Source organism: Aedes albopictus, chromosome 3 (assembly GCF_035046485.1).
Source record: "Aedes albopictus strain Foshan chromosome 3, AalbF5, whole genome shotgun sequence".
Lineage (NCBI taxonomy): Eukaryota > Metazoa > Arthropoda > Insecta > Diptera > Culicidae > Aedes > Aedes albopictus.
In genome coordinates, this window is record NC_085138.1 from 270,406,314 (window position 1) to 270,418,641 (window position 12,328).

Here is a 12,328-nt window from a genome sequence, read left to right on the forward strand (position 1 = left end):
CTTCCTTACCATATTTGTTCAGACACTTTTTCTCTAATACGAATGGTCTCCGTATAACAGTTTTTCAAGAACATTCATGTCAAAAACATTCGTTCTTCTCAAAAGTTACTCTCGAAACCAAACGATCTTTTCTCACGTAAAATCACTTATACTGTTATTGCTGAATACGTTAGCTACGTTTCGCCTGAAGCCAAGGTATTAAAGTTTTGTCGTTTACCGATTTCGGCATTCCGCGCAGATTTTCTATATAGTGGATTCACTTCTACACGACTTTATCTACGCTGCTTTTCCACAGTTTCGAAGTTACGCGAAGTTCATTAGAGAAGATTTTTCTTTCCTGTTAGCCTTTTTCTCCACCGGCCCTCCAATTTCTACTAGAGAACGCTACAAATGCTGCCACATTACAAAATAAACTGTATGAAAGCATCGGTTTTGTTGGTTGGATTCTTATTCGATTGGCATATCATCCAGCAACTATTCCAGATTTGGATTAGAGTGCAAAAAAAGAATCCCAAAAAATTAGAAAACAGATACCTGTGAATTATTTGATTTGCAGCTATATATCCAGCTTACAGTTTATTTTGAAAAAAAGCCATGATGATATCCCAAGAGTTTTTTTACTACAGCTTCTAGCTATAATGATATCGCATAACGATAGCTTCAAAACACTGCTTGTATGTGAATTTGGTAGATTAAAACTAAATGATAACAAGTTCTGTTACTTTTTTCATAAGAAATGTGACGTCGTCCACAAATTACGTATCGCTCAAGGGAGAGGGTGAAGTACAATCGAGCTATGCGGTCAATACAAAAACTTTAGGACTTTCATACTCTAAAGTGTACCGGAAGAGGAGCGGGGAGTTAAAACATGACGATTTTAGCGTTGCGTTGCGTTATAAATGAATGCTACCTATGTTATACGTTTTGTTTTTAATCTTTTGGCTCGAGTATTATGTAATATTGACCACAAAAATGATCAAACTTTTTCGCGTCGATACAAAAAAATCAACAAATTTTGAAATTATTTTGTTGCAACAATCATAGCAAATATTATAATAAATCTGTTACGAAATCATGTTACAGGCAATTATTTTACTATGCATAATCTAACAAATTTTGTTATATACCTGTTTGAATAAATAATACAAGATTTGTTATAGTTTTGTTTCTAAAATAATAACAAATTTTGTTACAATTTTGTTATGGTCATTCATATATAAGAATACTTACAACAAAATTATATCAAATTATGTTATTTCTAACAACGGTTGTTATAATTTTGTTATTATCTTGTTAGGTGCTTCTGGTCGGGGTTGCTGTTCATCATTGCTTCCCGCGAACGCCATTATTGCATATAAGGTGTTGCTAGCCTTTTTCTGTAAATATCAACATTGATACAACATGCTAAGCGTTTGATAAGCTAGTTAGTGTGTTCAATAATACGCACAAAAGAGTTATCAACATTTCCTTGAGTTCTTGAATCACTTATACTTGTCTGCCACTATACAGGTTGGGCGGTACACAAAATAAGTTATGCAAAAATCGACTATTGCCCAATCAGTGGTCACCAAACTGCGGCCCGCGGGCCGCATGCGGCCCTCGACCAGGTTTTGTGCGGCCCCCGAACTAATTTTGAAATGTATTAGAAAGTGGCCCACTCATAGATTCCGTAATGAAAATCAGAAATTTCACTGTATTTTAAAACTTTCATGAGAATGAATATGTTGCCAATATCATAGAGTTTTTCTTAAAAAGTAAGAATTTTCAAAAGTTTCACAAGCTGTAAAGGACTACCTTTCAAATTTTGTTCCGAAAATATTCAAAACCATATTCGAAACTGTTGTTAGGAACGGTGTATTTCGCTCAAATAATGAGTTTAGGCTAAATTCCATAGGTTCTCTGCCATAGATTTTGAGTGGCAGAACTCGGCATTGATAATTTGATTGATTTAACAAAAATGAAATTAAAATAATTTTGTTTTTATCAGCGAAAAAATCCTTATATTCGATATTCTTTACACTCGATATACTTTACATTCAGCACTTGTACCTCTCTCTCTCTCTCTTCTTGGCGTAACGTCCTCACTGGGACAAAGCCTGCTTCTCAGCTTTGTGTTCTATGAGCACTTCCACAGTTATTAACTGAGAGCTTCCTCTGCCAATGACCATTTTGCATGTGTATATCGTGTGGCAGGCACGAAGATACTCTATGCCCAAGGAAGTCAAGGAAATTTCCTTTACGAAAAGATCCTGGACCGACCGGGAATTGAACCCGTCACCCCCAGCATGGTCATGCTGAATACCCGTGCGTTTACCGCCTCGGCTATATGGGCCCTCAGCACTTGTACCAAGAAACTTAAAAAAAAAACAGAATATTTGCTTTACAATTTCTTTTCAAAGGAAGTGCGCCCAAACTTTCGGAATTTCGCTAAAATCTTCAGGGATTGGGCAAGATGTTTTCATTCCCCTAGCAATACTTTTGGGAATTCCTCTTAAATATTTATTCAAATCGGATACAAAAACTTGCACACTTGCAGAAAATCATGTCTGTTAGTTTTTCTTCATTAGCGTCCAATAAAGAAAAACTTTTGAAAAATTATCATGGATTTCCAAAAAGTATCTCCAGACAGTTGTAAAAAAAAAGACAATTACACCGTCTTCGACCTTGCGGCCTCTACAGACTGAACATTACAAACATTCGACAACGGACAACACATATTACACCCAGTGGCCCAGAGGAGAATTTTTCCGTTTGACGAAAAGTTTTCCCCGACTGGAGCGGGAATCGAACCCACACTCCGAGGCTTACGAGACACCTAGACGACTGACGCCGCTAACCGCTCGGCCACGAAGCCCACTAAGACACCTCGTTTACCGATCGAGCAGACACGTCGTCTGACTCGATCGCAATAAATCGGTTAGAAGTTTGAATTCGTGTGTTCTTCATCACCTGGAGTCCCCCCCCTCCAATCCACACAACAAGGTCCACCCCAGACGAAACATGATTGGGGGTTAGCACAGGTGTATCGTCATCCTCAATTGGAATGCTTGTTAGAGGACGCGAGTTGACGATATTTTCTATCTCTACCAACACGTTTTCCAGAACCTCGTGAGTTGGTAGTCTACTTGTCTGCAGTCGGTCGAGATTTTGTTTTACGCTTCGAATCAACCTCTCCCATGCCCCGCCCATGTGCGGCGAGAGGGGAGGGTTGAAAACCCATTCAGTGCGACTACACGCAAAAAAAACCGTTCCGAAAATTGTCCACATTGAGTCACGAATTCCGGAACAAGCGAGAACTTCATTTACAAATATACACCATGAACTTAAATCACGATATCAAGAACTTAGTTCCACGTTATGTCCGTAACACCTGCGTAACGCAATGCTAGAAGCAATCCAAGAACCAAATTCCTGATAACGTGAACTGTGTTCCAGAAGTCGTGATTTCACATCACGGTTCCGAGAACATAGTTCATGGTCTGCAACCGAATGACAAGCACAGCAGAACAAAAATCACGGGAACTGGAACAGCGTTCTCGGAGTCGTGATTTTAATCACGGCTCCGAGAACATAGTTCATGGTCTGCTTTACTGCACGAGGCGCTACCAGAAGACAAATCATGTGCTCGGGAAAGCACTTTGTGGTTTGCGAGATTTATTTTTGGAAAATGTGAAAAAAACGATGAGTTATTTTTTTTATGTGCTTTTTTCAATCCCATATTTTGCAGCGTCCCTTAGTTACAGATAAACTTCTGAACAAAAACAAAATATTCAGTTTTCTTTTATTTATTTTAGTGCTTTTAACGTTTTAACATTAAACAGTGTTGTTAAAAAAAAATACATTTTACATTCAAACAAAATGTCTTGAGGTTTAAAATCATGAGACAAGGAAACATACCGTTTTGACAAAAACTTTCGTTCTAATCAGAAATGCTTTTAATCAAATCTCTTGTCACCTTCGGCATTTCCAGAACTGAGGCGTAAATGCCAAACAAATACGACTGGATAAACATCCAAACGGGTTTGCAATCTTGGGCATATTCCAAGTTCAGAACGAATGACACTTGCAGACACAAACATATGGCGTGTAATATGTTATCCGCTTTGTATTCCGCACCACCAAAAACAACAAAAAATCCGGGCGATTCCTTCGGAGAATCAACCATTACAATTTGTGGTTGTAAAGAAACGCTTTCGTAATGCTGATCTAGATACTGAATCCTTTCGTTAATTTTACGCCGAACTTCTGAAGGGGTCTGGAACAAAATGTATTTACGTAATGGTTGCGATAAGAGTAAATTTTACATCAAAGTTTTCATATTTATCTAGAATTCATCAGCATTTACTGGCTACTTTTACTATTGTGAATTTACCGGCTACTTGTATTCCACGTAAGGCGAAACTGGATGCATTTCTTCATTTTTTGGTTAATGATTTTTTTTAATTAAATAACGAAGCAATGTTTTCAAAATTTGGTTTTCGTACACATGTAGAGTATAGATCAAAGTATCTTCAGTTTTTTTTGTATGTTATTGAGTGACCGGTGAGGAATAGCGCATTTACTAAAAATGTTAAAGCGTATGTTTAAGTTTCTCTTTTTATGAAACGGCTATTTTGTATACCACCGGCCCTACTGAAGTGACCGATGGAATACAAGTAGCCGGTGAATCCACAATACTATTGTGAAGGAACCACAGCCATATCTTACCTGCACTTCTAGAATGAAGCTCATTTGAGCTTCCTTGACAGACGGCCGCCACTTGCCTTTAACTCGATAGTTCGTTTGCAGAATTAAAGGTAGAAAACTGCACAACAGAAGGTTTTTGTATTCTCCTTCAGTCGCACCCATATACTCATTGTAAATGCTTTCGTGTGCTTTTGTTTCACCAACCTTCTCAATGTGCTTCCGAAGCTTCTGATGAAGTGATGGGAAGCGCAAATAAAACTTCCTCTCTGCTTCCGGATGAAGACGTTCGAAATCTGAACAAATCTAAAATGTAATGTAATGAAAGTAAGTTAACAAGCATCTTTAGTGGACAATATTACCAAAACGCCCCCTTTGGGATCCTGAATTATCGGATACATTTGAAAAATTGTTGATAGGTCCTTTTCCTTTTGGAAGTCTTGTTTTCTTTTCTCGAAGCATAGGTCCCACTGCCTCCGCACCTCCTCGATCGGGCTACGTCCGTGAATCAGCCAATTTTGCGCTTGGGCCTGTGCTTCAACGTCTGGGACCTCATTCGTGGTACTTTGTATACTAGATGTTCCTGGCACGTTATGTAAGGCGTCCGGCTGAACTCCAACCTTAGGACCTCGTAGCCCGAGTGCTTTGAGCTCTACGCTTTTCCGTTTTATGAACTTCCCGCATGGCGGTTGGCGGTTACCCTCTCCATCAAAATAACTTGCTCGATAATATGTCTCCTAAATACAGCACATTTACGTCACATTTAACAACATTGCCTACAAATGCATCGCCTTACCTGCTTTTCTCCGGGAAATAGCTCAACGATCTTTCCGGTCATCAGTGAATGGAATTTGCTGTCCAGCGTTAGTTTTAGATTCAACCCTTCGAGTAAAATGAGACGTACGAGTTCGTTCCTCATCGAGTTAGACAGCTCTCCGTGCTTCTCATAGTGGGTCAAAATAGAACGTCCTTCTGGGCGGTTTTGAAGAAAGTCGCGAAGGCTGCTAAACTGTACAATGAATCAAAGTTTTTTTTTTTCGAGTGTTTTCCCCAAGATATGTGGTTAAAACGTTTTATTACAATATCTGGTAAATAGTGTACAGTAACATGCTCAATTGGATTTAGAATTCAAGCATTTGTAATGGAAAACGTGCAAAGATTCAAATATGGTATTTTACCTAGAGTGGCCAGCAAAGAATATAAATTTAGAATGTCAGCAAGGGAGCATCTACAAATGACGTAGCGTTTTTGGCCAAATTTTCAACACCCCCTCCCCCGTCGTAGCATATTTTCTCATACCGTTTCGTAGCAATTTCAGGGACTCCCCTATCCCCCTAAAATGCTACGTGTTTTATGGACGGTCCCTAAGAAGTCCGGCTACACTGAACTCTTTGATAGAATTCATTCTGACAAATGGTATTGATATAACATTGAGATTGGGTTTGGAAACATTAACAGAAAAGGGAAGCAGGGGAGTTGAACGAAGTTAAGACGAGTTTAAGTTGAATGTAGAAGATAGGCATAGGGATCTTATTGAACTGTCTAAGGGTATCCAAGTACTACCTTGAGTACTTGTATTGGATCTACAAACAAAGCTAGTGAGCATTTGAAGTTGATATTCACCAAGCTGCTTGCAATTACACTCGGTCAAGTAATTAGTGCAATGACTGTTTAGATTGGAGACCCAAACCCTCGAAAGCTCACTGAATTGCCTTTAAACTTATCGTAAGTCTCCAGGAAGCTATCTTGAAAGTTCATGGAGTCCTCCTGAAACTCCCTAAACTTTCCGGAAATCCTTGATACGTTTTGAAACGTCTTGTAATTCCTCTGAAACTCCAATTCCTGAATGCACCTGAAGCACCCTAAAACGCATTTGAACGGCCCCTTCAACACTATAAACCTAAACTATTCACTTCATACCCCGATGTAATGATCAATTTGATAGTTTGATGGTTGGCTGACAGTCCTCTCGTGGCGCTCGAAAAAGTGCGCCTTTTTTCGAGCTTGACATTTGCACACTTCTGCTACCCGGCCAATGATTGACCAAACTTAATATTTTTATCATTGTGCAAATATGCTTCCATGATGTTTTCAAAAAAGAAGGTTTGAAGCAGTGTTCGAAGTGTTACATCTGTTTGCATGTGCCCGCAAGGTATCACCTCAAAATCTCCTAGCCCGGTGATGAACCAGCCTTGGGCTGAATTTCCCCATCCCCCTAATAAAGAGCTAATAATAATAAATTCCCTAGCCACTTACCCTGCTAAAAGCTCCCTGCAAACTTGAAATCCGTTCTAATACTTATTATTCCATTTAGTGAAAAAATATTTAGGTAAAGTTGCGTACTTCCGGCCTGTTACCCTAAATGGAAGTTTGGGTGTACAGTAGACGTTCGATAACTGCGACATGTTTACGTTTCACTAAGCGAACAAAATTCGATAACTGCAACGTTAGACAGGCGTCAACAACCCATCAATTGACGTTAAATGAATGCAAAATTCATTCGACTGTTCATTTGGGCTAACTTGGCGCACCGTTTTGACGGATAGCGGTGCGATAACTACAAATTTGTTGCACTTACCGGACTTGCAGTTAAAAAGCATCACAGTTAAACCGTTTGCAGCGACCGAACGTCTACTGTACCCTAGAAAGTACAATGATGTATATTTTCTCGTTGCATTTTTACAATTTTAAGCAATTTTGTGCTCGTTCAGTGGAAACTCGAGTATACTGCCGGGATTATACGGCGTGAAGAAAAATAGAAGAACAGAACAACTTCTTACCATCAAAAACCGAATTGGGTACTCATTTACTTTGCTGGTCACACTAGTATCATGGCACTTTTCCCTAGCTTTTTATAATAAAAACCTAGACAAACCTTTGGTGGTCCAGCGTCGTTCAACAGCGAAGAACTTCCTTGTTTTGACACATTTACGGAGTTACCTTTCTGCGGAAACAGGTTTAGTTTAGAAACAGTTCTCTGCCTAAACTTAAAAGTACTTACCAGCTCAGCCAGCAGCTTCCTGAAGCGGATCCGGTGACTGATCACCTGGCAAAACAAGTTAATATCCTCTTTCTCCATCTCTGTAAACGTTTGCACATCGGTGATGCCGTGGTCATTTTCAAGAACGTTGGTGTACGCTTCCAGGTCATGCGATCGAAGAAACTCTCCCAGATCGCCTTCCATCGCCTTTTGCCGTGGTGCAGCTTCCTCGACCAAAACGTAGCGAACCTCCGGTTCTTCCAATCCGCTCTTCTCTTCAATGGTTTTATTCGCATGTTTAGAGGCTTGTTCAATGATGACCGGAGAAGAGAAAATATGTGTGGCCTGGCAACCTGCTGCTGCTCCGGAGATGGAGTGAACAATTTCTTCTGACGATGCAATTGGATCGACGGCGGCCGGCATCTCCCCAGGTTGCATCTCCAGCAAAGCAGCAATGATTTGTTGCTTCGTAAACATCTTTAAATCTGTAAATAAACATTTTTATGATTGAATGATGCAAAATGTATCAATAAAATTTGTAATTAAATCGAAAAATTGAGAAAAATTTACTTACCAGTCCAGTCTGTTGACGTGCGATGCGATTTTTTTTTATTTTTTCTTCGTTCATGCGTTACAGAAAGTGACAGCGACAGATTGCCGTGAACATAGTTCACGGTATCGGGAACAAAATCACGTGTATTGGATTTCAAAGTCACAGAATCTAGAACACTGTTCCCACATTCTAGTTCGTAAAGAATTTTATGGCGGAATGAAACAGACATGAACTTTGTTCTTTGAATCAAGATAAAAAATCACGAAAATGCGGTGCAACAAATCACAAAAATGAGAACAATGTCACAAAATCCAGCTTGACGACTGTTCCGGTTTTCATGATTATTTGTTCCCAAAAATCAGAACGGTTTTCTTAGCGTGTAGATGTAAACTTCTTCTTCAGGGCGCTATGATCCAGTTCTTCTAATGCGTTCTGCAGCTCCTTACTTGCGGCACGAAAATTGGTTCCACGGTCGCTGTAGATCACGGCGGGGATACCTCTTCTGGCCATGATGTTCCGGATGGCCATTACGCAGGAGTCAGTGGTCAGAGTGTGAGCGATCTGCAGGTGGATGGCGCGAGTGGTTAAGCAAGTGGCGAGTACCCCCCACCGCTTCTCGGTACGTCTTCCAACGGAGATCAGTATCGGACCGAAGTAGTCCACTCCCATATGGGTGAAGGGACGAGAAAAGGCGGACAGTCGAGCTTTAGGGAGATCAGCCATTACGGGGGGCTTGGGCTGGTGTTTCCGCCCGGGATGTTCGAGCGTGGAGCTCTATTGCCGGCCACCGGAGGTTTTTCTTGCCCGCTGTAGCAACAGCGGTACACCAAATCACTCGTAGATAGTATTCACCACCCAGAATCCTCTTCACTAGGATTCGATCACTTTCGTGCGTTTCACGACACTTATTTGCACGTTGCACTAAAGGTTTACTACGCACCCACGCGTGCGATGATCGACCGGCACTTGATTATATTATTGCCACCGTTGGCCACCACCGCAGATACGTTTCGGAATGGGAAAGAAACTCGATTGGATATGGGTTGCACTTCCACTTGTTTTATTGTGCGGGGAATAGACGGACAAAGAATAGAGAACGCGACCGATCGTTTCAGGTGTCTATATAGTTTTTCGGAATTTCTTCCGAAAACCCTGAAATCCCTACAAATCATTCTGAAATTTCTCAATATCCACGAAAAGTCCCAAAAAATCTCATAGTTCTAAGGTTTTTTTTAAATATAGGGTTGGAAATACTTTTCAGTAAATCCCTAAGCTACAGTAAGAAACTCCATTTGCTCAATATTATTAATACCAAGAAATAGAAAACTTAAATATTGCGGTGCTGATAACCCTGTTTTCAATTTCCTATGATTTTAAGGATTTTTATTATAGTGAAATAAAATATCCTGATTACTTTATTGCTTTTGTTCAATATTTTCAAAACATCAAACAAATTAAATTTGTGTTGAATCTTGAAAATTGTTGAAAATAAACTCTCTAATGACTTGTCGCCCGCAGTCTCTTTTCAAAATTCAACTTTGGCCCGCGATGACAGTTAGGCTGAGGATCACTGACTAAATGAATAACATTTTAGGGACTGTTTTCACCATATGCATCAAAAACTTGAGAAATTTGTACTGATTCAATTCTTGTTATTTGCATATTAGGTATTATTCACAGCTCTAAAAACAGAATAACACCATGGTTGCTCTAGATATAATGGGAAATTTTTACCAATTTAGGAAATTGTACTTAATTCGACGTATTCTCTGTTTTCCCCAAAGAATTAACCGTTGACAGTTCGATTAATTACAACTGGTTTCTCGTCCGGTTAAGTTGTTTGACCGTTTCATCTTGCTTCCGGTGCCGCCGATGGAGTGGAACGCATCAACAAAAGAATTTGTAATTAAATTTTTGGGTCAAGTAATTTCCCGTTTAAATTTTTATTGTCACTTGGGGTGAGAAGGACGAGACTGCGAAAGCTTCCCCGCATAACAACGGAAAAGGGCTAGGCAGGACAGGACGCAGTCACTCGCCAGCGCCAGCGGCGGCAGTAAATCATTTCCAGCTGGTGATTTCTTGAATGGTCCTCTTTCTTTTATACTTTTTCACACATTTTTGGAGGTCCACGATGAAGTTTGACACAAGAAACATTGAAATAAATTGAATAGCTTCGGAGTCAGTCGCCCACTTCCCATTAAAACGGCTCCCAGTCGGCGATCCCATGATGACCCATCAACGCAACCAACGGTACCTACTCCTTTAGTTCCAGGGTTTGCACGTTTCGCTCGAATTAACACTCAGACTCTGGCTGCTGGCCTGGCTTTCTTTGGTGTGGGTTGTAGGGCAGTGCGCATTCTAACAAGTGAAAATTCAACAACTTTTCCACACGTATAATAAAGTGAATGGTTTCATGAACCCATTTTCCCTGTGCCGGCGCTTGATGGTCGTCTCTTCGCTCAGTGAATGCTTACAGTGGATGTGCCTTCGTACGCTTCATGCGGTTGTTTTCTTTTATATACCTACTTATTCTACATAAATATTTATAGTTCTTTTGTCTTGGAAGTTTGCCGTCCTACGATCGATGCCGATGAGATCAATACCGTATAGCCAAGGAGCATGTGCGACCGTGTGATGAAAGTGCCATTTCTCTACACGCAAAATCTCCTAATCACTCCTTCGAGTTCAATGTTGAAAAGTAAATTTGCAAGAGCATCGCCCTTCTACAATCCATCCAAAGTAACAAACGAGGCAGACACTTCGCCTGCGATCCGAAAATGTACATGATTTTGATCCATCCAGCATTGCACGCATCACTCTTATTAGTTTCGCCGGAAAACCATGTTTTGACATCATCTGCCAAAGCTCATTTCTTATTTCACTGAATCTTACGCTGCTTTAAAATTAATGAACAGATGGTGAGTCTGCAAGGTTTATTCCCGAAACTTCTCAAGGATCATCTGCAGGTTAAACATTTGATCCGTCGTTAATCGGCCCCCATCGGTGGACTTCTCAAGAGGTCTTAGTCTGTTGAATAGGACACACGAAGGTATCTTAAGCGTGAATTTAAAAGGGTAATCCCTCTGTTATTTACACACTCTAGTCTGTGACCTGTTATGTAGATTGGTCATATGAGTCCATTTAAGCAGCTGGTGGGTAATTCTTCATCCTCCCAACTATTTACAAGAATCTGGTGGATTGATTGATGTAACTGCTCGCTTCTGTGCTTAAGAAGTTCGACCGGGACTCGTCCTCTCTGCAGCCTTGCTGTTTTTCAGCTCTCTATAGGGCCGTCTCAATCTCATCCAGTATTGGTGGTTCCACTGTTTGACGTCATTATGCTAATCCTTGTCCCGGATGCCCCATCACTGCTACCATTCAACCGAATTTTCGAAGTGCTCCTTCCCGGTCATTGACATGACGGATACTGGCACAGTCTTGTGCCCGCCATTGATAGTTCAGGTATCAGTAGGTTGGCTCCAGAGGCACGTTCTCCTTGATAGTTGCATAAAACCTCCGTATATCGTTCCTGTCTATACCTTCCTGAGTTTCAACAATCACACTCTCTTCGAGCTGCCGTTTTTTTTACTGCGCTGCATTCGTTTCTCTTCTCTGGATAAACCTCGATAAACTGTTGACATCTCCAGATCTGTTCCCTCCTCCTCCTCTGTTCCCTGTCTCTCCTATCCACATGGCTAGCTTCTGATGGTACTATGCAGCAACTGCTTCAGCTGACAAGCCTTGGATATTAAAACACATTGTTCTGTCGTATCTTAAACTCGTGACGCTGGGATAGTCGTAGGTACCCAAATTTTCGTGGCTACAAGATAATGATCCGAGTCAATGTTCAGGCCTAGGACCTTACATCTATGCCGTCCAAAAAAGGTCGTCCGTCGATCAGCATGTGGTCTAACTGGAAGCAAGTGTCACCAGTCGGGTGTCACCAGGTGCGTTTTTGGATATTCTTACGTGCGAAGGTCAAGAAACTTGAGCCGAATATCCGCCAGCATCCAGCATACCGGTGGAATGAAACGCTCTACGTCTTAGAACCAGAAGACGACTTCAAAGAGCTAGGACTGAGATGATTAGAGAGGAACGCAAGGTGATTTTCC

The 12,328-nt window shown here is 40.8% G+C and overlaps 2 protein-coding genes across 2 annotated transcripts in view; both read right to left on the reverse strand.

The window, feature by feature from the left end:
* The window catches only part of LOC109433196 (LIM/homeobox protein Lhx6-like), an 811,403-nt gene that overhangs the window by 19,924 nt on the left and 779,151 nt on the right, over positions 1-12,328 (reverse strand). The gene's annotated exons all lie outside the window — the stretch shown is intronic.
* Positions 3,720-8,593, reverse strand: LOC109433293 (uncharacterized). The gene is made up of 2 exons (XM_029852541.2): positions 7,685-8,593; positions 3,720-7,627 (listed from the first exon to the last, which is right to left on the reverse strand). The coding sequence occupies exons 1-2, from the start codon at positions 8,138-8,140 to the stop codon at positions 7,502-7,504; spliced, it is 582 nt and encodes a 193-aa protein (XP_029708401.2). The 5' UTR covers positions 8,141-8,593; the 3' UTR covers positions 3,720-7,501.

Coding starts and splice junctions, on each gene's coding strand:
- LOC109433293 (XM_029852541.2), bottom strand. CDS start 8,140: ATGTTTACGAAGCAACAAATCATTGCTGCTTTGCTGGAGATGCAACCT. Junction 7,628..7,684: donor GGAAGCTGCTGGCTGAGCTG/GTAAGTACTTTT, acceptor CTGTTTCCGCAG/AAAGGTAACTCCGTAAATGT.